At 43.0% G+C, this 25353-nt stretch overlaps 1 protein-coding gene across 2 annotated transcripts in view; it reads left to right on the top strand.

Annotated features, from left to right (window-relative positions):
• The window catches only part of dcn (decorin), a 37752-nt gene extending 18033 nt beyond the window's left edge, over positions 1-19719 (top strand). For both annotated transcript variants that reach the window (XM_083659760.1, XM_083659761.1), the window contains exons 3-8: positions 11938-12050; positions 13208-13421; positions 14675-14788; positions 15410-15503; positions 16522-16660; positions 18121-19719. In XM_083659760.1, coding sequence (XP_083515886.1) covers positions 11938-12050; positions 13208-13421; positions 14675-14788; positions 15410-15503; positions 16522-16660; positions 18121-18321 — 875 coding nt within the window. In that variant the 3' untranslated portion in view covers positions 18322-19719. The remainder of the gene's footprint in view (positions 1-11937; positions 12051-13207; positions 13422-14674; positions 14789-15409; positions 15504-16521; positions 16661-18120) is intronic.
• Positions 19720-25353: the final 5634 nt, after the last annotated feature.

A 25353-nucleotide genomic window follows, 5' to 3' on the forward strand; every position in this document is an offset into this window, starting at 1 on the left:
CACTTTTGGAAAACGGATGCTCCCAGTGCCAGCCCTTTCAGAGCGTTTTCAGTTATTTCTCGAGGCCCACAGAATATTGTGTGATATTACTATGTAAACACCGAACACGCCCAAAGAACGATGAGACTATCTTGTATCATCAGCAAAAAAAAGTTTATTGATATCATTTTCCGTTCTATAGTTATCAGCAGTAGAATATAGGTTGGTTTCAGCAAAAACAGACGTTTCAAACTAGAAGCTGAGATAATGAGCCTTTTGTGAAATGAAGCATTTCAAGCACATCACTGACTCTGAAGCTAATATTTTCTGATGTAGTGACACCTCAAAAATAATTTCCTTCAATAAAAGAGCGAAAACAAAGGAATTTTGATGGCAAAATAATATTTTTTAGCTGCAACCAGCAGCGCTGGCCCCTGCGTGCGCAGACCCTACACTTTCTTGCTGGTCTTGATTTACTGCTGGTGGGCATCAGATATTCTAGCTTGTGTTTGCCAATCTGTCTGTCCATCGAGCCTGCTGTCTGGGTCGGTGTTGTATGGTGCCCTGCGTGCCCCACCCCCCTCAACTGCACACTCCTCCTCCGTGGGAGTGTCTCTGGTGGCTCTCTGCTCTGAATTTTCCACTGCACGTTTCAAAGTGTGCTCGCTGCACCCAGCCTATTTTCACAGCACTCCGCCGTTTTTGTCGCCGGCTCCCAGCGCTTCCAGCTGAGAATAATTTATCTTTTCAGAAAGACGCTTGTGTCGGGTGCTCCTTTTCTGGCAACTAATCATGTGGAGGGGCTATCGCAACAGACAGAAAGGCTCAATTGTGGGAGCAGATTGGCTGCTGCACAGGCACAGCTAACGTTACAGCATGCATCGGTTTCCGTGTGCCCACGCTTCTTCTCTGTTTTTTTCCTCACCTTTCTCTAATCTGGAGAGCACTGTCGCCACCTAATGGGTCCGTAAAATAGCTTATACACCTTCAAAATCCCCCATACTTTTACAGGAGATGCATCAGGCTTTGATCCACGTCCCACCGTCAAAAAACGCAATTGACGACTTTAGTCGTCATTGGCACTCTACGTTACTATTTGAATTGACGACTTTAGTCGTCATTGGCACTCAATGAGTTAAGGTAGAGAGAGCAATAATGATAGTGATGGTAATAGTAATAGTGATAGTGATAGTGATAGTGACAGTAATAGTGACACCATGGCAAAACTGCTACAAATGACATCATTATGACATCATTTGGACCAGGAAGTTCTGCGAATGAACTGGGAGCTCTCGGTCCAGGCAAGATGGAGGGAAGTGAAACATTGTTAACACGTTCACTGCCAATGACAAGTTGACTCGTCAAACACAATCCAACCGTTCACTGCCAATGACGAGTTGAGATGTCAAAAAATATGTATTTTTTTTTTTGACGGTGCTACGTGGATCAATGCCCCCCACGTCTCCTATAAAAATATTGGAAGTATTGAATGTGTATAATCTATTTTACCGACCAACTAAGTGGCGACAGTGCTCTCCCGACAGAGAGAAAGCCAACCAAAAACAGCCGCGGGAGGAAGCCATTCTCAAGGAAATGGCTTGGCGATTTTACAGTCATCAGTCACCAGACTCGCCCGAGAGCGGCCGCGCCAGCAGCAGCACACCGAGAGCGGAGAGCGGTGCCTGGGTGCTGGCGTGGGGGATTGCAAATTTGCATAATAGATTATGGGTGAAACACACTTTGAAACACCCGCAGAAAGGCCAGAATCGCACGCATTCCGAAAACCCAGAAACGAACGAGCCTCATTCTCATACTGTAGGCGAAAACGCTTTCACGCTGCTGCACACGGGCGCACAACGGTGGGGGGTTTCAAAAATAGACTGGGTGGGCAGCATAAAGCCTAGAATCGCACAAAGCTTCATCAAAGCTCTCAACCGAAAATCCAAGAAACGATTGAGCCCCATCCACAGTCCACACTCGCCACACTCGCCGACGAGGGGCCGCCAGAGAGGGAGGCTGCTCACTGCTCAGACAGGCAGGAGAAACTGGCTTGTGACAAACGCCACCAGACACGCCCACGGAGGGAGGAGTTTGAAGGAGAGGGTGTTCAGAACTATATTGTTCAGATGTCTGATCTCTCACTGATGCCAAAAATAAATGGTTAAAGTGACTCTTCTGCCTGTTTGATTGAATTTCACAAAACTGCGATTATCTCAGCTTCCTGTCTCAGACGCTGAAACCATGCTGTACTCAACGGCTAATATCTACATAACTACTAACTCTACAAACTAACTCTTTTAGACAGAGAAAGCACACATTCTATTAGTACTTTTGTGAACTTCGTGTTCACAAAGTCCAAGCAGAAAATTATCCTCGGCTCTTGTAAAATGAGCCAGAATCCTCAAAAAACCGCTTGGCAGAAGCTACCTACAGTAAAAAAAAAAACGGCTGGCAGTGAATGTGTTAATTTGCATAATATACTACTGACTTTTGTAATGATACAAAGCTGGCTGAAAATTGGCAAAGTGCTAACAATGCTACATATAGCACCTGTACAGTAAGTGTAATCAATAATAATTTCATTTCTACATGTTTCCCTTCATCAGCATCATCAGCATCACCATTTTATAACTGTACTTCATCCAAACCTCCATTTTGTGTTCTGCCTTGGATTCCAAACAATTCATTCATTGGTTTCATTAGTAGAGTTCATTATGATGGGTCTGATGGAGCAGTTAGATGGATGCATGTACAGTAGATTTACTGTAGTTTTACTGTGCTGAGTCATGTCCCCGGTTTTAGGAAGTCACGCACTTTACAAGCTCCGTCTGCCTCGTTCCCATAGAGGTGCCTCCTCCATCCACCCAAACCCATAGAGACATTCAAAGGCTACACGCCGTTTGATCTGTCTGTCATCAGCTTGTGAATCTCCCCGGTGCCGACTGCTTTAAACGCTCACAGATGCTGTGAGCCTCGCTCCTCCTCCTGTGACAAATACATTATTTGACCCATTTTGGGGCTCTTTTCTAATTTTCCTAATTGTTTTCTCAGACGATGAGCGCGATCAAAGGTTAGCCTGAGCTTGGGAAAGTCCTGAACGTGTCCCAGTTTCAGCGAGTACAAATGTTCTGAAAACGTGTTTTTCTTTGCAAAGTTTACACTCCAAGGCAATTAGTCAGCGCTCTGCTTCAGCACAATTACAACAATTTACTGGATTGTCTCCTTCATTGTTTAGAGGCTATGGACTTTGTTTGTCTTAGAATTCGATGTTTAGTATACACAGTAGCTTGAGTCATCTCACAAGCTTTGTCATGGAAAGTCCCTGCCGTCATTTCTTCCTGCATATTACATAAAAATGCATTTCTGCGACTTTTGTTTTGAAAGGGTGAGCCTCAGGCTAAAAGGACTAGGGGGAGTGAAAGATGGACAAAGCGGGAGAAAAAGAGAGAAAAGAGTAGACAGTTATAATGTATCATGATATCGATTTGTTGCGAGGAATGGAGGATCTGTGGCTTCGATCCTCCGATCTCCCGCTTGCAAAGCGCATGCGCTAACCACGCCAAGAGAGCTAGCTCATTTGGCGGAGCTGTTGTGTTTAACGGGCCTTTATAACGGGGAGTGAGTGTAAGCAACCTACTCGCTACCGCTCGGGACTGACAAGGACACGCATTCACTTGGTTGCATTAGCAAAGCAGGCACACACCCATGCAGACAGGTCAGCAGGTGGATGGACAGTGTGAGAGACAGACAGGCGGTCAGAGAGAGACAGATGGAGAGAGTGATGTCCAGGAAAAGGGCCTGATTCCATTACCTCAGCGCTCCAGCCGAGGCCCCGGCTCGCAGCAGCCGCTCCCTGGAGATGGAGCTCCATAGCTGGCTTCTCATCTCCGGCGTCGGCCCCGTTGGCCCGGAGCCTGCATCTGTTCCCCAGACCTGCTGGCAGGCGCACACACACACACACACACACACACACACACACACACACACACACACACACACACACACACACACACACACACACACACACACACACACACACACACACACACACATACAGTAGGGACACATACACACACACAGGAATACGCACATTCAGACACACTCATAAGAATACTTTTCTACACACATACTACAAGCCTGGGTGAGAAAGTGAGAGTCTGTTCACCATCCCAAAACACCCCTTTGCTTCAGCATTGGTTTTTTCCAATGGGTTTGCAGCTGGCCTGGCTACAGCTAAAACACTGCATAGAGAGACGTTAGTCTCCGTTTTAAACGAGCTGTGAGTATTTGCCAGCTCTGTTAGAGAAGGCTTATTGCTGCTCCATGCATCGAGGCCATAACATTTCTCTATGACTCTAAATGTGTCTATGTGTAGTGGGTGTGTGTAAGGTCTGTGTGTGTGTGTGTGTGTGTGTGTGTGTGTGTGTGTGTGTGTGTGTGTGTGTGTGTGTGTGTAAGTTGCATAATATGCACCCTCGCATGTGTTCTAAATGACCAAGCAAGAAATCCAAACTCATTCCCTTCCCTTCAGGCAATCAGGCCTTTTATGATGGAGCCAGATCAACACAATTCCCTTAACTCTCCTCCTAAATCACAGCACCAGTCAAGGACAGGAAATGACATAAACACTGTCATTAATGCTTGGATGTGCTGAAAACAGGACGGCCGCAGTCTGGAGCAATCATACGCTTGATATCCCAATCACTTTGCTTTCAAATAGAATGATTAAAAGTGACTACAATAGGGGGGGGTCGGATGCGAAAGTCCCATTTAACTTGGCCGCTTCCTGCCAGAGTGTATTCAGTCAAATTAGTTATTGCAGAGAATGGGGTGAATGCTCTAAAATCAGTAGCTACAATGTCTGTGATTGAGCTATCAATGCATGCCGACAGTATTAAAAATCGAGACATTGACCGAAACATGACTTTGAATCACTTAGCAGTTAGTTAAAGTCCTTGGAAACCAAACATAAATATGTGTTTTGAGTTTGTAACACTAAGGGCCTTTTTTTTATTAACCACCCAGCCAAATTTGAACTGAATTGAATGTTGCCAACTATATAAAATGAGGCTTGAAAATCATGACACTGTGGACGCGTGCTGCCAATAGCCAGTGAGAGTATTATCTCTCGAGACAGACTTTCGACTTGCATTGAAAATCTGTCGGCAGGCTCCGTCAAAAGGGGTGTAACAGCGCTCGCACGCATGCTGCGCTTTACCTGATCAAAATGAAGTGAACGTGACCGGTGTGTTGTCAACACTTACCATTTTCAGCATATAGCAAGTTGCTACTTGCTACTAGCAGCGAGCTAGAGTTGTTATTGTTGTTTCATAGCGACGGACGGATTTGAGAGCGACACGCAGACAGCGGAAAATAAATCCATGAACGGGCAGAGCTGGTCGGTTGGAGCCAATGGCAGAGCTTGCAGGGAGCGGAAAGGGATTTTCTTCCGCTGCCGACCGCGCCTCTTGAGTTCCTGTTGCACCACATTGAAACGGGGCTGCCCCCAGAGGTTAGAGATTTTTTTTGTTTTTTTGTTTAACCGATGGGTTCCCAGATTGGTGCGAGTCGAGCATGCTGCATGACATGCCCAACCCGTATAGACTGTGTGCTGGGCCTGGCAGGCAGGTGGCCAGGGCAGCAGGGCTTGCCTCAGACAGATATTTCTGCATCAAGCCTGGTGTGTTCCCGAGACTAGGGATGTTAATGATTAACATCCGTTAAGAATGTAACCGATTAAAATTAATTAACTGTTTTGACCGACAACATTGTTACTTTGTATCATCACTTCAGTCTCCAGAGCTCACAGTGTGTTAATTATACCAGTCCAGCAGAGGGCGTACCTCACCCAGCTAGCGCAACAGAAGGAGTGGTCATGTGAGAAGGTCATCACGCATGTTATGTGAGGAAGTAGGAAGTGGATTGAGCAAACCCTCTTTGGCAAACCCCATGAAACAAACGGATACTAAAATTAGCAGCAAGCTCGTGCTAGCAACAGCATGGAAGCATTACACACTAAAAGTACATACTGTAAATATTGCGACGCCGTTCTCAAAATTCAACTCCAGGGGCAATTTATGATTCCCCGACGAGCATCGCTGAACGTCACGTTACTCCCCATAGTCTACCCTACAAGAGTCCCGTCTCTGTACATAGACTTGCCTGAGACTCTGGCTCCCAAGCTGTCTGAATCAGCGATACAGACATATTTACAAGTGTCACAGAAACATTTCAAGGCCACATACTTGAGAAGAAGGGTTCATAGCTTCTCGATGTCGGGGTTAGAAAGCTCGACACTGCTCATAAAGGCCTCTTTTCATCCGAAGTCTGTGCTGGTGATGTTATTTTTTACCGAGTTTTCGACCAGAGTGACGCTGGACTCTAACCCGGAAAAAATAATATCACCAGCACAGACTTCGGATGAAAGTCGGTAAAACTAGGCGATTCAACTATACTTAGAATCAGGGGAGATTTTCGACGAAAAGTCGAATTTGGCCCAGTGAATTTTGAATAGTGTTTTGTGCTAGAAATGCCCATCCCTATCCAAAAGTTGAACTTTTCTCTGCTTGAGGCGCCCAGAGCATTTCCGCCAAAAAACACTAGCCATCGAGAGCGCCAGGTACGGTGCTGGGAAGAGCAGCGTTGCTAGCGCATCCTTACCATCGAGAATGAATTGCAGAAAGGCACTGGCAACTCAATTAAACACTTCCTGTCGACACGGCCCCTTAGAAGGTTTTTGTGGATTTTGGCTGCCAGGGTCTTTAATGTTATTGTCATCAGCCAAATGCAAAAACAGTGCTCATCAATTAGATTCAGATGACCAGGTGTTTGTTGTCGTCATAGACTATAAATAGTATGGACCAAGTCACCTTGATGCCACCCATTGGTTTTTGGACTCCTGTTCTGAAGCCTAGAGTATGGGAGTGTGGCCGTCACCATCTTGGGGTTCTTTCCCAGTTCGCACAAGACGGTGTGAGAGTCCAGGGGTTTCCCACAGAGCCACAGCGCCGCTTGCCATTGGTCCGTGATCGGCAATCACTGAACAGGCAACCTGTAAATCACGCCTAAAACATAGGGCCCTATCTTTGTACGGCGCTATCGTTTGCGCTGCCGTTTGCGCGCCTCTTATTGCTATCTTCCCTGCGTCTTAAGCTATCGCCTGCCTCCACCGTCCAGTTTTGCGCTGGCATCTAAGCGCAGACACAGGTGTAGGCGTGGCCCAGGCGTGTCCGTATCATCTGTCTCCCGCAAGTGTCATTTTGTGCTCTGGCGAAAATACCGTCGCTATGTTCCGAGCACAAACAGAGGTTTGGACGTTGCCCGTTCCAAAATAGGCGTTCTAGCGCAATGTGTTAGAAAAAGGGGCCTTGGGTGCTCTCAATTTTAACGCCACCAAATTGCTGGTCTTAGCGCAAAAAAAAAACCCACTACGCCAGGCGTACGCCTGAGCGCAGACAGTATTCTCAGTGCAGTGCAGGAAATCCTTGCTTGGATACATTTACGCACGGCATGGATGTCACTCTCCAACAACTCGCACCTGCACACACTCTTCTCTCAGAAGAGGGTTAGGATTCTCAGAATGCCACATTGATTTTCAACTATAGAAAGGGAAGGGAGAAAGGGTAGGAGAAAATAAAAAGCAAATGTTGATCTTTTCCAACCATTAGGCTATGTTTAATAGCACCGCAATAGCCCTCTCCACTTCCCTCGTCGGGGAGAGAGAGGGAGACACGGGGCATACTGTCGGCCTATAATGTTACTACCCAGATCAACTTAACTGCCTCACCTCCAGACCTCCTAGTAATAGCCAGTAACCTAGGCCTATCTACTGCAAAAGTTACCTGTTGAAAATTCAACGTCTGGTTTTGTCACGAGTAGCCTACAGCTAAAGTCCCTCTCGCCATTAAGCAGACAGTGACGGAAGCATGTGTCTTTATGTGCACCAAGGGGAAAATGACGGACTAGAAATGAGTAAAAAATAGCTGATTAATAAAATGTGTGCTGGTGGAACGAAATTCAACTTCAAATAGAGCAGCATCACTCATCGGCTCTCAGCATGCTGCGTAATTACGCATGCAGCCCCGCAGCGGAGATGCAGGAGAGAGAGCCGAAAAGGGATACGCATACATCCGTCCATAGCATGAAACTTTGAAAGCTGAAAAACATTTATGGCAGTAACACACATACTGTATACCCTTCCCATTATTTGAGCCGCAGCAGCATTAATTGCACACTTTTTTATAATGTCCTACTATGTCTAATAACTGTTTGTTTTGGTCGAGCTGAGTGTATGTGACAACGGCGGGCGAGTTGAGCTCGGTCCGCGTCTCAAGCGGGTTGGGCTGGGTCGGATTAGATTTTTTAGGACCGTTGAGAAGAGAACTATTCATGACAGCCATCAAGAAAGGAGGACAGCACTCCAAGTTGAATATTCGACTTGTTGTCCATATCTTTAAATGTTGGTGACAGTTAGGCAAGTATTTTCACCAGGAGGAAAAACCTTGGAGACTAAACAACTCCGCTAGGCCTTTCTGACACCTGAGTCAGAGATCTCTGACCTAATTTTACCACCTCAATAATACTGCACACACATACACACACACACACACACACACACACACACACACACACACACACACACACACACACACACACACACACACACACACACGCAGGCTCCTTCTAAACTGTTTAAACTGTCTTCCATGACCACTACGAAAACGCCATATGAATCTGGTGACAGAGCAAAAGAGGAGGGAGATGATATTCAAGAGCTACAAAGAAGGTTGCGTCAAGAAAGAAAGAAGAGGTGTAAACGTAGGATAGATATACAGTACTGTAAGAGGTGTAAACGTAGGAGAGATATACAGTACTGTAAGAGGTGTAAACGTAGGAGAGATATACAGTACTGTAAGAGGTGTAAACATAGGAGAGATATACAGTACTGTAAGAGGTGTAAACGTAGGAGAGATATACAGTACTGTAAGAGGTGTAAACGTAGGAGAGATATATAGTACTGTAAGAGGTGTAAACGTAGGAGAGATATACAGTACTGTAAGAGGTGTAAACGTAGGAGAGATATACAGTACTGTAAGAGGTGTAAACATAGGAGAGATATACAGTACTGTAAGAGGTGTAAACGTAGGAGAGATATACAGTACTGTAAGAGGTGTAAACATACAGTAGGAGAGATATACAGTACTGTAAGAGGTGTAAACATAGGAGAGATATACAGTACTGTAAGAGGTGTAAACGTAGGATAGATATACAGTACTGTAAGAGGTGTAAACCTAGGAGAGATATATAGTACTGTAAGAGGTGTAAACGTAGGAGAGATATACAGTACTGTAAGAGGTGTAAACGTAGGAGAGATATACAGTACTGTAAGAGGTGTAAACATAGGAGAGATATACAGTACTGTAAGAGGTGTAAACGTAGGAGAGATATACAGTACTGTAAGAGGTGTAAACGTAGGAGAGATATATAGTACTGTAAGAGGTGTAAACGTAGGAGAGATATACAGTACTGTAAGAGGTGTAAACGTAGGAGAGATATACAGTACTGTAAGAGGTGTAAACATAGGAGAGATATACAGTACTGTAAGAGGTGTAAACGTAGGAGAGATATACAGTACTGTAAGAGGTGTAAACATACAGTAGGAGAGATATACAGTACTGTAAGAGGTGTAAACATAGGAGAGATATACAGTACTGTAAGAGGTGTAAACATAGGAGATATACGTATACAGTACTGTAGGAGTTGTAAACGTAGGAGAGATATACAGTACTGTAAGAGGTGTAAACGTAGGAGAGATATACAGTACTGTAAGAGGTGTAAACGTAGGAGAGATATACAGTACTGTAAGAGGTGTAAACGTAGGAGAGATATATAGTACTGTAAGAGGTGTAAACGTAGGAGAGATATATAGTACTGTAAGAGGTGTAAACGTAGGAGAGATATACACTACACTGTAATGAGGGTGTTGACCACAAACAGCTGTGAGGGATTGTGGATCCTCCTTTGCAGAGTTGGAAAAGCTGACAGAAAAGGCAAAGCAAGCTGAAAATAATGTTTGGGTGAGTAACCTACGTAGAAGCTGCTGAATGCTTTTAACGCCAAAATGTGTCTATGCATAAGTACAGTATGTGCACCTTGGAAGATAGTAAGTGTAAGCCTTGTATGTCTAAACAGTTTATTCTATGTCTCTTCCTCTGAAATGTAAACTGCCCATTGTGGATCTCCCTCAGCCTTTTTTTGTTACCCCAGGATTAAAAACAGCATCTCTCAGCTTTGCCAGCAGCCTTCGCTCACTCCTTCAAAACAGTCCTGTCGACCCGATCCGTCTTACCGTCTCTCTGTCACAACACCCAGAACACGCTATACTGAGGTCCAAGCAAAACGGCGTTTAGCGTGAGCTCAGTGTTCAGGTATGCGGCGGCGATCGACTTACTCCAAAGGAAATTTGTTTCAAGGTCCATTTCCACCATGTGTGCCTTGGAGCACATTAGATCGGTTATTTGGTCCCTCTGGAATGTCACCATGAAACACATTCTGCTCTAGTTTCCTATGATTGGGGCTTTATGTGTTGTGCTACGTGGACGAAGTAGACTGTGTGTTATTTTGGAGTGCCATTACGAAGGTCAAAGCTCTGTGACCTCTGTTCCTACTTCCTGCTCTGCATCCGTGCAGTTCACAGCAGGGCAGCACTTGTGTTTTGTGTTTGGATGTTGAGTGTGGGTTGCGGGGAGGGTGTTAAGCAAATGTGGTCATGAGTCATGACATAGATCAGATGATCAGGACTGTAGGTTCTCGGCCGTAACATAGCACAGTTCCAAACCACAGAACTGATTGAAATCTTTGAATTTCAAAGCCTCCATCCATGGTCAGCGGGACAGCTGGAGACCAGGAGGCAGCCATTTTGTGTCCGTTTCCTGTTGAGGTCGCAGTGTGGTTAACCTCTCGCCACCAGAACCAGGGCTGTCAGTCACGCTTCACCTCAAACTGCATTTTCCTTCAGACTGAGCGCACAGCTGCAGCACAGACATGGGAGCTGTCTCATCTGCTGAGCCAGCTTACACGTGCATGCCACATACACAACACACACATAACACGCTTACACGTGCATGCCACATACACAACACAATGTGTCAGATAATCATAGAATCCATACAGTCCTTTCTTTCATATTTGCATATTTAAACTCAGCAATAGCGAGCACACTCGATCCCAACGTTCAACTTAGGTGCAAGGCCAAAATACATTAAGTAAAAAAAAAGGAGCAGGCATTTAATAGGCATGCCTATTAAACATTGAAAGCCTCCTTTTATTTGCATATTTAGAATAGACACTTTACACTACACATATTACTCCATGTAGTAGTTAATGTAAATGTTTAAATGTACCTCTGTCCTTGTTGGTCTTAACTAGAGCTGACCCACATGCTTTGAAGCTTCAATCGATGCCATTGGTAATCGATTTCCAAATCAGTATTCGAATGCTTAGTTTTTCTTCCTACAATTATTTTTATATAGTAATCCAACATTATTCATCATTATGCATCAACATTAATTATTATTACTTATTATCTTAGACAAGGACATTGTTCCTCACAGCTCTCATCTAACTTACCACTTACTTACCAGCACTCAAACTGTGACAGTTTGACCATGCAGCCAACAGGGCCTACTGTAGATATGAGCAAATTCATTTTCATGGACTATGTCTAACTATGACTAAGTTATTTGATGTGCTTATTGCACATTTTTTATCCATTTTTGTTTCAATAATCGAAGCCCAAAAATGGTATTCGGGGACAGCCCTAGTCTTGCCTCTAGCCAACCTGTGCATACTTTTTTTTGTGTAGTACATTGTGAGCAACGTGAACCAGAGTCAAATTCCTAGTATGTGTACATACTTATAAACCAATAAAGCTGATTCTGAATAATAATTCACCTTCAGGTCTGAAGATGGTTCCTGAGGACATCCCAGATGACACCACCCTGCTGGACCTGCAGAACAACAAGATCACCGAGATCAAAGAGGGAGACTTCAAGAACCTCAAAGGACTCCATGTAAGAGACACTTTCATTCAACTGTAGACATCCACACTCGTGCACTTGTGAGGTTTTCTAATGCCATCTCAAAGAAGAGCGCGCTTGAACACTTCAGCGTTACACTTCAACAGATAAGATGAAACTTCAATAATTGGGAAAAACATATTGTATCAATCTGGATTCATGTAAAATATTGATATGCTGAAAAAGAATATTGATATACTTCCAAAAAATGCCAAATTCTTTACAAGGAATCACTCCAGTCAGGTCTTGCACAATGTTTTGTGCTTTATTGTTCTGTCCATTCAAAAGTATGAGAAGAAAGCTGCTCCTAAGAATGCTGGCTGTATGGGGAAGTCGTCGTAATCAGATTTATATTCTGTGTGTGTGTGTGTGTGTGCGTGCGCACATGCATTTCCAAAACACATTTCACCTTTACACATTGAGAAGCATAACCTGACACGAGTTCACATGAGCCCTGAAACATAGCGACACATAACGATCCTCTCCTCCAACGTTTGCCATCCACCAACATTTAATCTGAGCACCACCACTCCCCCAGTCCCCAGGTGCATGGAAACTATTCACCCCTAGGCCCTCCAGCCTCACGCCTCTAAACTCCTATAGCTTTCTTGCTTGCAATAAATACCTCTGTCTGACGGCCAAAGCTGTTTCCACTGTAATGTAATTGGCCTCTCAAGGCAAACGCACCGCATGCCTCACATTGCCTCCTGTCTGCTTACGTGAGAGTGGAGAAGCAGGATTGAGATTTCACTGACATTGCATCAGGGTTGACTCCAGGGCCGACTTGAACTTGGCCCTCCATCTGGTCTGATTGGGTTGAAGTAGGCTATCTGTTGTGTTTACAAGTACGATAAACAATTGCTCAGCTCAAAATAGCTTTTATTCTGAGAATAATATGCAGAAAGTACAGATTCTCTACAGTCCGGAGAATAGATCTGATTTACAAAAAAACTCATCTCAAGTGCTGTAAACTATGAAAGTTAACTCCACTTCATAGAGGAATGACGTATCTGATGGCAGACTGAATGCTATGACTTGTCTCTTGATGCCCATGGTGGCGTGGCGACTGTGGCTGTGGTGAAAGAAGGAATGTGGGTGCACTGCTGCACCATGAAGCATAAACATCTCATCTGAGCCTTTCTCCCTCACAGTCCCTGATCCTGGTCAACAACAAGATCACCACCATCCACGCCAAGGCCTTCAGCCCCCTGACCAAGCTGCAGCGTCTCTACCTGTCCAAGAACATGCTGAAGGACATACCCGCCAACATGCCCAAGAGCCTGCAGGAGCTGCGCATCCATGAGAATGAGATCAGCAAGATCAAAAAGTCCTCCTTCCAGGGCTTGTCTCATGTCATCGTCATGGGTATGAAGATAAAAAGCCTCACTGGTCTGTCTAAGTATGGGAGTGTTTGTTTGGACAGCAGGGGCAGTTTTGAGTGTTTTGCTCTCGCTGGCCGGTGCACTGACGAGGGAGGATATGTGGTGTTTTGATAACCTAGAGAACATTAAAGCAGGACTATATCATATCATAACAAATCCCAATTTGATGGGATTTGTTCCATCAGGATAATAGTGTAATTCCGTTGTCAGTCATAGGGTAGTATGGTACATTTACTTTCAAATACTTTCCTCACACTGTATTTGGGAGTCTTCTGGTACTTAGTGTGTGGTCTTGCATGCCCCACCCATCTGGTACTCTACTAAAACAAACACAGTTTGCAGATACAACATGACCCAGGTCTTCAATGACCTGAATGGTTTTTCTTCTGTTGTGACCGTTTCTGCCGTCTCAGTAAAGAGATCCCTTCTCCACCACCATAAACACCGAGGAGGGAAGCCAATAGTTGGTTGATAATTAGTACAAACATTTGATTTCTGGGGCAGATAAGGCATCGACTGAAGACATCCAGTGTCAGTGTTGAGTGTCTTAGTGCAAGTGGTTAATTGCAGAGTCAGTTAGTTGGTGGCCTGCCAGTGATTGTCTACAGAGACCAGAAGGGAAGTTGACCAGAAGGAAAGTTTGATTCATGGGGTTCACTGTTGAGACAAGACTTATACTGTACAGTTTGCTAGTGATGATGTACTACAGACTAAAATGTGAAATGTATGTGTGCGTGCGGGTGTTTGGAGGTGCTGCTATAGCCTGTTAATGCATGGTTGTACAGCATCTGCATGTTCTTGACATTGGGAATGAATCACAGATTCATACTTGGCCACTTGGCACTTCCTCGTCGGAACCTCCCATTCCATAGAGTATGGAGTGTCCTCCTGTAGCTCATTAAAGCTGGACGAAAAGTGGAGGGAATCATCTAAAACGCACTCATCCAAGGATTATAATCCCATGACAAATCACAAAATCATCTAAAACGCACTGATCCAAGGATTATAATCCCATGACAAATCAGAGAATCCAGGATGCTGAAGGGTGGCAAACACTAGTAATACTGTGGCCAAATACACTGTTTACTCCTGAGACTGACTCAGCTCTATGTTCCTGTAACACACCGGGAGAAATTAAATAAGTGGATAGATATGGTCCATGACAGTTGTTTTCTTTCTTTCTTTCTTTCTCCTACCTACTTTGGTCTCAATCCCCTTTTCATCCGTCTTCCTCAGAACTCGGGTCCAACCCTCTGAAGGGCGTGGGAGTCGAGGCTGGTGCTTTTGCTGACCTGAAAAAGGTCTCTTACATTCGCCTTGCAGACACCAGCATCACAGAGATACCCAAAGGTACAGTTCTGATATAGATTTCCTCTAATAATTCATAAAACTAGTCCTGTCCAGTCAGGCTCAGCCAAAAACAACCGTCGTTGCATCCAAGAATGCAAAACTATGGAGTCAATGTGGGGGGAAAACCACAATGAACTGGAAAGTAATTCAAAACGTACTTCTCAGTGTGGGAACATTTTTGCCATATTTAGTATGAGAACAAATGTAATAAGGAGCCTTTGCGCAAATAATTAGGATTGGGTGGACTTGGCGAGAGGCGAGAGGCACTCCTTGATCATCAGTCTGCACTTGTTATTGCAGCAGAATGAATGTATCCATTAGCAAAAGCAGAGGTATCAAATGCCTTAAAAAATAGAAACAGGCTCTTTAAATTAAACCAGTTTTGCTTTCCCCAGCTATTCCACTATACCTCTTTATTGAGATGATAAATTAAAACCCTGAAATATTTTTAATGCTGTGATGTAAACTGCTAAATATCTGATAACTCATGGATGTTATCAATTAAAAGTACTCAAATACTATTATTATTCAAAGTGTTGAAGGACAGGAAACTACCTCGAATGGATGTTGTTACCCCTTTGTTTTTTCTGTCATAATAATACATACCCTGTGGGTTGCCAGGTCTGCCCAGCTCTCTCTCCGAGCTTCACCTGGATGGAAACAAGATCACTAAGCTGACCTCTGAAAGCCTCAAGGGCCTCAAGAACCTGGCCAAGTAATGAAACTTCTGATATATCTGCTAGACTCACTCTTTTCAGTAGAAAACCTCTCTCACCATTTCCATTGGACTTTCTTGACTTTTTAACACTATTCTGTGAACACAAGAACACCCATTTCTCAATCACAGTTGATCACCCATCTAATATATATATATATATATATATATATATATATATATATATATATATATATATATAGTTATATATATATATATATATATATGGTTATATATATATATATATATATATATATATGGTTATATATATACAGTATATGGTTATATATACTGTATATATGGTTATATATATATATATATATATATATATATATATATATGGTTATATATATATATGGTTATATATATATATATATATATATATATACCGTATATATATATATATATATATATATATATATATATATATATATATATATATATATATATATATATCTCATGTTCTCTCTTGCTTTCTCACTCTCTGGCTTAAAGGTAGCTTTACTTGGAAGGCTGGCCCATTAAAAGGGCATTAGCTTTAAAGTGATCTATAACAAAACGTAGAACCTAAACAATAGTTTCTGGATAATCAAAATAACTGGTTTGCTCATAGCATTTGGATACACTGTTTATGAGATCACTGCTCAGATGGTGGGGAAAATGACATTCCAAACTAGAACAAAGAAGACTTTTATTCAGCGCAAGCAGTTTATGTTGGAGAGGATATGGACTTACCGTGCCTTTGACTTTCCATTTGCTCATAGTTAAGTAATAGACCAGGAAAGCAATGTCCTCAATGACAGGTGTGTATATTGTTTTCCACATCCTCATTTGCTCATATGCATTTATCCCACTGACTCGATTTCAGTTTGACTAATCACTCACTTTCCCATCATTCTATTGACAGCACACCCTATTGGCTCATGCATATTCACTTCCTATTGACAGCACACCCTATTGGCTCATGCATATTCACTTCCTTTTTCATTCACACATACTTTGCCGATTTCCTTTGCAGGCTGGGACTGAGTTACAATGAGATCAGCTCTGTGGACAATGGCACATTGGCCAACGCTCCCCACCTGCGAGAGCTGCACATGGATAACAACGCCCTGACCAGTGTGCCTCCCGGCCTGCCCGACCATAAGTACATCCAGGTACAGTACAGAGAGGTTTCATATACAGTAGGGGGATAGAGGAGTTGGACTTTTTCAGTGTCATCAATTTGGGTTTGAATACACATCACAAGGAGACAATTACAACCATTGTTACTCTTTTTTTTAGGGTGCAATCACACCTCCAGTTAATTTGCTTTGGTCCGAATGAGAGGGGTTGACTTTGTTGCATTTTTGTATTTGGTTTGTTTAGGTTCACACTGCCCAATTACAAGCAAACCAGGGCATGTAAACAAAAGTCACATGGACTCACTTAGCTTGTTTATTAGACAGAGTTTTGGTACAGTAGAGTTGACTATCATCCCACGAAGTTAGAGATTTTGGTGGCTTGAGAGAGCCAAAATAAAACCAATTCCAGTCCCAGAAACATTAGTTTTAGTTTGCACTAATTTCATTTTGTTAGACTTTCCGAGAAGAAGTAAACTCCTCATAGAAAACCTTGTATTTTTCGGTGCTTTCTTGTAGTTGGTTAGATTAACAAACCGAGACTTGCATCTCTTGGTGAAGGTTTGGTGCCATTGAAATTCTAATGGAATTGTTCTCAAACCAAAGGCGTAAACATTCTAGACTCCAGAGTTCAAATAAACCACTCCAAACATGCTTGATGTGAATACGCCCTTATTCTATTATTCATAAGCTAAAGTATGAATAGCCACCATGATGTCACCCATCGGTTTGTGGACTCCTGTTGTGAAGCCTGGAGTTTGGCATTCTAACTGTTGCCATCTTGGTTATTTGGAGCCAGAAGCAGCTAGTGTGAGACCAGGGGTTTCTCACAGAGCACGGCCTGCTATTGGTCCGCGATCGGCGAGCTGTGCGATCACTGGACAGGTGATCTGTCAATCACGCCCCAAAAGATGCACCTGCTTTATCATCTATTTACTTGAAATGGGACCATAATTTAATAAATGAACATCATGCTGTATTGAAGAAGAGCTGAAACTAGTGATTGAGACTAAACTCATTAGGAAAGTGTTTACTGAGGTCATAAATCAAGTACGAAATAGGGTAATTTCCCCATTGACTTACATACAATCAGACTTGTAGCCAGTGGAGTCACCCCTTGCAGGCCATTCGAATTTTTCAGAACAGGAGGTGCCCCTTGGCTTGGGGACAATGCAGCAGCAATAGTAACAGGATACAGCTAAATAAAAATAGTGATATTTAAACATAACATAAAACATAAAAATTAAACTATAACATTCTAAGGATGTTCCAAATAGCAGTAGAATATCCTGAAGAAGAAAACACGTAGAAGGTTGAGCATCATTGAGTAGTTCCTATGTAACTCATTTGTTAACTTATTATTATTATCTTCTTTATTTTTGGGATAGCTCTTTTGCTATGCATGTGTTTACTGTAAACATTCCAACAAACCAACCACCGGTGCCATCCAACTCCTTCTTGAGTGAACATTGTCATTATTCAAATCCCTTCTCCAGGTGGTCTACCTCCATGCCAACAAGATTGCTGCTGTGGGAACAGAGGACTTCTGTCCTCCTGGTTTCAACACCAAGAAGGCCATGTACTCTGGCATCAGTCTGTTCAGCAACCCCGTGCCTTACTGGGAGGTTCAGCCAATCACCTTCCGCTGCGTCTTCGACCGCTCCGCCATCCAGCTCGGCAACTACAGGAAGAAGTAGAGCCTCCCGCCCCTCGAAGACGAAGTGTGTGTTTGCGAATGAGCGCGTGAACGTTTTGTAAGTGCGTGTGTTTGACCACAACCCCACAACACTGACCCCCCAACACAACCCCCTGCCTCCCCACGAATGATGTCATTAATCTACGCGCTCTTTCCGGTGACTCTGACATGTTAGGAAACTCTAGTGGACATTGACCTCCAACACAACATTTCCCTTTCAAGAACAGTGTTACTCAGTCATGTCCACAGCTTCCAGGTTGGTGCGACAATAGTGCCTCCATGCAGCTTACGGCTATCACCAGCATAATACTACCACACAGTACATCAATATTAGGAACCATAGCAAGCCGATACATTCCACTTCACTGAGCATATTAACATTGCAAATAAGTTCTTGCCTTCATAACATGTGATTGCAATATTGTTTCAGATTGTGTGCAATTCATTTGGTGGACAAAATGCAATTCAGCAACAAAGAGGAAGAAAAAAACTTAACCACTTAAAAAAAGCAATCAAATTTCACTTGATGGAAAATGGTACAAAATTCCTGTTTGATAAATGGCAGGCTTTCTGGATCTTTAGCCATCGTATGAATTATAAGGCTGGCCTGTAGAGCAGGAAGCAAGGGGTTAACTTGCGTTTGACAATACCTTTAACAACTGGTATAGTAAGAATGTACTATTTGACCTGTGTAGTAGGGATAGTAAGAATGTACTATTTGACCTGTGTAGTAGGGGAGCATTCAGAGTGACGTTACCATGCTGCACTCTTTGAAAGGATTTAGAATTTCTATTTGTATTGTCCTCAATTCAAGTAGAGATAAAAGCAACCGTGACTTCTATTGTGATTTCTTGTGCTTGCTTCAGTGTTGATTTAGTTCTGGGTGTTTTTAAATGTCTTTTACGATTCTCTTCATCACATTCCATTGCCTGCTCCTCCTCCTCCTGGTATGTAATATTCCATAAAACAAGGTGAAAATAGCTTCTAAAGATGTAGAATAAACCATATATGTTTTGAACAGAAGCCATTCCCAAAGATTTATATGCATGCTTTTTCCTCCATCTCCTTTCTACTTGAAGCAGGTGGTTTCTGGAATCTCTTGTTATTGTGTGTATGTGTATCTCTGTTATTGTTTCCCTGCCCTTTATTTCTCTTTTTAAGAGTGGAGATGAATTGGAGGGTGGATGTGAACTGGCATGCCCACAGCACCCATGTTGGTGTGAAAGTTGTATGTATAGACGCTGTATATAAATGCTGTATAAAAAACCTCTCATTGCTTAAAGGCACAAGCACTTACCATAGCTCAGACTTAATATATCGGCAACAAAGGTGTTCCTCTTTCTTTCCGGAGCAGGGGCTCCAGCTAAGGTGTCCTGAAGAAAATAAAAAATACTAATTGAAAAAGTAGCCGTTTTTGATGGGTTTAACAAACAGTCACATTATTATAAACGGTGTGTATGAAGAGCTATGCTCCCGAGCACAGTGCAAAGTGAAGAGTGAAGAGGGGTCCTGGCGAACAAGGTCAAGAGGAGAAACAGGTGAGATTCACTGGGAAGCAGGTGAGAAATCATTACCAGCAGAGAGACACACACTCACACACTTGCTGTGGTTGGATGGAGTCATCTCCAAAGTCAGGACATCCTGTATGGGTAAGAGTGAATTACTCTGCTGCCCAGGCAGAGGGCAAGGGGTCACATTAGCCTTTTTATGTGCTTGCGGGTGCATGTCGACGGCAGCTAGGATCAAAATTTGAAGTTACTGTAAGCAGCAATTATGTATATTTTTACGAGAATATAAAGTTGACCACAATTCTTTACCCAATAACAGCAAACGGTCACAGGCAATTCGGTTGGAGCAATATGTACGATTTGTGGGTTTAATACTCCTTTTGATATATGACCAGCCAAGTGATGTACTGTGGTAGAATAGACTGGCTGTGGTGCTACATCTCAAATAAATCACAGTTTCTGTAAGACGTTTCATGGCCTGACTAACTGTCAACTGCATTTTTACATAAATATAAACTTAAAGGGAGTCCAGCTGGAAACATATTTCAACCTTATGGCCACGTTTAAGTGGTTTAAGTCTTTTCAATCATTCTCAATTCAATCAGACACCATGCCCAGTTCCTTTGAACAATGTTAAGGTTTCTTGCCATCTGGTAACAATAAAGTTACAGACAGACGTTACAACACAATAATGCACCAATGACCTTTTTCTCAGACAACTTATGAAACCAGACACTGTACTCCAAAAACAACACTTCTTCATAGCGAAACAACTGAATAAGTCGATTTCCAATGACTCCCAAAACGACATATAACAGTGTATGCAGGGTGATACGCCTGCCGTCGATTAATTTGAAAACATCATGTTGGTTATGTTTAGGCAACTACAACAACTTTGGTTATGTTTAGGCAGCTAAACCAACTTGGTTAAAGGCCCATTCCATAACTTCTGACTCTTACTGACACCAGTGGCCGTTAGGGTAACTGCAAGCATCCTGTGCTCCGTACACCGTACTAGGCACAAACCCAGCAGCTGCCTGCCTGGATACAACAGTGACAGCATAGGAGGTGTTGGTTGCTTTGTAACGTTAGCTGATGAAAGTCACTTAACACGTTCACTGCCATTGACGAGATATCTTGGCTTACAGAATCCAACGGTTCACTGCCAATGACGAGATATCTCGGCTTAAAAAAAAAAAAAAAAATTTGACGGTGGGACATCGATCAAACCCTTTTACGTCTCCTATACCAATATTGGAGGTATTGAATGTGTATAATCTATTTTACCAACCAACTAAGTGGCGACAGTGCTCTCCAGACAGAGAGAAAGCCGAGCAAAAACAGCCGCGGGAGGAAGCCATTCTCAAGGAAATGGCTTGGCGAAAACGCTTTCGATTTCACACACACACACACACACACACACACACACACACACACACACACACACACACACACACGCGCGCACACACACACACTCGAGTACCTTTGAGCATAAATAAGACCAGAATCGCAAAAGCTTCATCAAAGCTCTCAACCGACACCCCAAGAAACGAACGAGCCCGTTTTACAGTAATCCAGACTCGCCCGAGAGCGGCCGCGCCGCCAGCAGCAGCAGCACAGACGAGCAGCAGCAGCAGCAGCAGCACACCGAGAGCGGAGTATGCCTCAAGATTGGAAGAAGGGGATCGCGAAGGAATTTCTCTCCCGTGTCTAAACCCCCCCCCTCGCCTCTCCTCTCCTCTTCCCCGCTCCTGCGATTCCCCTCTCTTTTTTTGGGATCTGTGAGGCAACAGAAACTCGCCTGTGACAAAACACTGCAAAGCCACACCTACGGAGGGAGGAGTTTGGAGACACACACACACACACACACACACACACACACACACACACACACACACACACACACACACACAAACACAATACAGTATACAGACTTGCCCAAGGGCACCCATAATCACAGGCACGTGAGGTGGTTCTAAAAATCCATTTATCTCAAAACTCTCTGAAAATCTCTGAAACCATGCTGTACTCAACGGCTAATATCTACATAACTACTAACTCTACAAACTAACTCTTTTAAACAGAGAAAGCACACATTCTATTAGTACTTTTGTGAACTTTGTGTTCACAAAGTCCAAGCAGAAAAGAATCCTCGGCTCTTGTAAAATGAGCCAGAATCCTCAAAAAAAACCTCTGGCAGAAGCTAACTACAGTATTGAAAAACGGCTGGCAGTGAATGTGTTAAAAAGTGGTAAATCGATTAGCTTAGCCACATTAGCAAGCAAGCTAACGTTATCTAATAGCCAGCAAAAACCACAATATCACTTTAGGCAAAACAAGGTGGTTTGGTTTGGTTTACGGTTAAAAACGTCGGGAGGCGAACAGGGGCTCTGTCTTGTGACGAGGAAGTTGAAAGACAAGGGTCCACCAATCTCACCCCTTCACCCTTACTTGTCAGTTCTTATTTCAACATCAGATTGTCATTACATAAAAGACCACCAGAGGTCGCCGCTAGCCTACTTCCTGGATACAGCTCGTGTGTGTACGCATGCACACACACGACCACTAGGGATCTGCCGTTATGACAACCTTAGGGGGGGAAAATCCATGGTTTCACGGTATCGAGGTATTGCGCACCTATATGTAAAATCTGTGTGTAAAAAAAGAAGTAAAATCTGTGTAAAAAAGGAGTCATAAATGTATTTTATTTTTAAATAACATAGAATATAAAATGTTTAATTATTTTCTGAATGTACGATGTGTGGTGTGTTTATACTATTATATTATACGTTTATACCTCTTTAACCATTTCTGTTGCTCTGCACAGCCGAAGCCAGCTTTATTTTCCCACTTTTCTCAAAAATTTCCCAATCTACGCTTTTACTCTGAAGCCAAAATCACTCCACTTCCTGTCTCGCCCTGGTTAACTCTGAGGTAACTTGACGCAGCAAAATCGCCCCACTCCCTGTCAAGTCCTGGTTAACTCCAAGCTAACTTGACGCAGCTATCAGCGACAGAGCAGACAGACACAGCCCAGAGAGCAGTAAAATTAACTTTTACTCAGCCCCACATGTTGGTTTGGGTATGACGTGTCCTAAATGCAGCATTAACAGTGTGGTGTAACGCTTCTGTTCGTGAACAATGTGTGTGTGTGTGTGTGTGTGTGTGTGTGTGTGTGTGTGTGTGTGTGTGTGTGTGTGTGTGTGTGTGCGTGCATGCGTGTCTGTCTGTCTGTCTGTCTGTCTGTGTGTCTCGAGATTCTTGTCAACTAGCGACCTGCAGCCAACGGCCAGCAGCTCGCACTAGCAGCACTGCTGCCAAAAACAGCTGATGAGCTGATACCGTCAGAATGGTATGACGGAAAATATTAGTTGTTTCTGAACCCTGACTTTTTCAAACCGTGGTACTGTAGCCTACTTAGAAAATCGAAAAAACAACATTTTCAATGTCAGAATTGAGACTGACTATCAATTTCTCCAAAATGGCACAGTGAAAATGGCCCATTTCATGACAGTGTATAGACGGTTTTAACTTGACAACAAAAACATTCTAAATTGAACCCCCGCTCACTTCCTGTTGCAGTGTTTGCTATGGACATAAAAGAAAAAAAAACATTCAAGTGCAGGACTGACCATTCCGTGAAAACCGTCTATACAGCTGAGCAGCGAAAACAAAAGTAACGATGTCGAGTGAATATTTCTGCAGTTTGCCGAATGCTGAGAAAAAGGAAGTGCTGTGGGGTTGCGCTCTGGTGAAAACCGTCTATACCCAGGGGTGTAGTGTACACAAATATGTCAGTCATGGTCTGGGCCTATGAAGCTATGTGATTTTACAGTAGCCTACTTAGAAAATTGAAAAAAACAACATTTTCAATGTCAGAATTGAGACTTTGACTATCAATTTCTCCAAAATTGCATAGTGAAAATGGCCCATTTCATGACAGTGTATATACCCAGGGGTGTAGTGTACACAAATATGTCAGTCATGGTCTGGGCCTATGAAGCTATGTGATTTTACAGTAGCCTACTTAGAAAATCGAAAAAAACAACATTTTCAATGTCAGAATTGAGACTTTGACTATCAATTTCTCCAAAATGGCACAGTGAAAATGGCCCATTTCATAACAGTGTATACCCAGGGGTGTAGTGTACACAAATATGTCAGTCATGGTCTGGGCCTATGAAGCTATGTGATTTTACAGTAGCCTACTTAGAAAATCGAAAAAACAACATTTTCAATGTCAGAATTGAGACTTTGACTATCAATTTCTCCAAAATGGCACAGTGAAAATGTCCCATTTCATGACAGTGTATACCCAGGGGTGTAGTGTACACAAATATGTCAGTCATGGTCTGGGCCTATGAAGCTATGTGATTTTACAGTACAGTATACTGTACCTTGAAACCGCAAACCAGCACATCCCTAACGACCACTAGATGTCACATTCGTAAACTCACTTTTTAACCCCCTTGAAAATCAATGTTGTCGTTTTCCTTGTGAGGACGGCCTGTCCAAAAACCAACCCGAGCAATATTGATTGGATTCTGTTACACCCAAGCTGTGTGTAAATTGATCACATAGTGCCATTCTAAAGGACAGAGATCAGATACTGTAGTGCCATTCTAAAGGACAAAGATGAATGGATCTCATGAAGCATAAAGTCCTGTGGGTGGGTGACTGGGTGTGAGCTATTTTTCAACTTTTGAAAGAAGAAGAGGACAATATAGATACAAATCAATTGCCTTAGCCTGTTGTGGATCCAGGGTCAAGTCACAGTTAATGACAAGATTAATACAATATTTGAATGAGCCCAGGTCCCTGGGTGGGAGTATGATTTACACTTGGATAGTCATCTCTGAAAAAGTTTAAGAAAGTCTGCTGTAGGTTAATTCACATTTAACTACCTCTATAGCCCCCTAATTCATATTGATGGGTCTTGTGGACTGAGGTAAAAACAAAATATACACAGTATATATTTGCAGAGGGACCATTTCTGGCCACCAATCCACCAATGATTTATAGTCCTTCCTCTCATTTAATAGTGTGTAATGGGAACATTTAGGTGAAAGAAGAAAGCAGGAGCTCCCTAGAGAAGGTATGGTGGTTAAGACCCAAAGCTTCAGTTTCCATTGCTGGCTAATGACCGATCATCAGAACGTTCTCTCTGGTCTCTCCCACGGTGTACACTCTCACACTGAGAAGATGTGGAGGTATGTAAACCTCTTCTTTCTGGGACATATAGAGCAATAAGCATCCATCCTTCAGACTATTTGGCATTGATATTGAGATTGTAGGACACCCACCCTTCTCCTCTGTGCCAGTGCTCGTCCTTGCTACTAGAGATATAGTTGACAAGAGTGAACTACCTCTTTAAATATTAAGCATGGAAATGTAGTTATGATAAATAACTCAAATGGCCTACCCAAAAAAAGAAGCTATGAAAAAAGTTACGAGTTATGATTGGCTCAAAATCCGCCCTCTCTGATATGATTGGGGTCTAGGTCTAAGGAGGGAGGGAGCGCTTC

Source organism: Poromitra crassiceps, assembly GCF_964638095.1.
Source record: "Poromitra crassiceps genome assembly, chromosome: 2".
NCBI classification, from domain to species: domain Eukaryota; kingdom Metazoa; phylum Chordata; class Actinopteri; order Beryciformes; family Melamphaidae; genus Poromitra; species Poromitra crassiceps.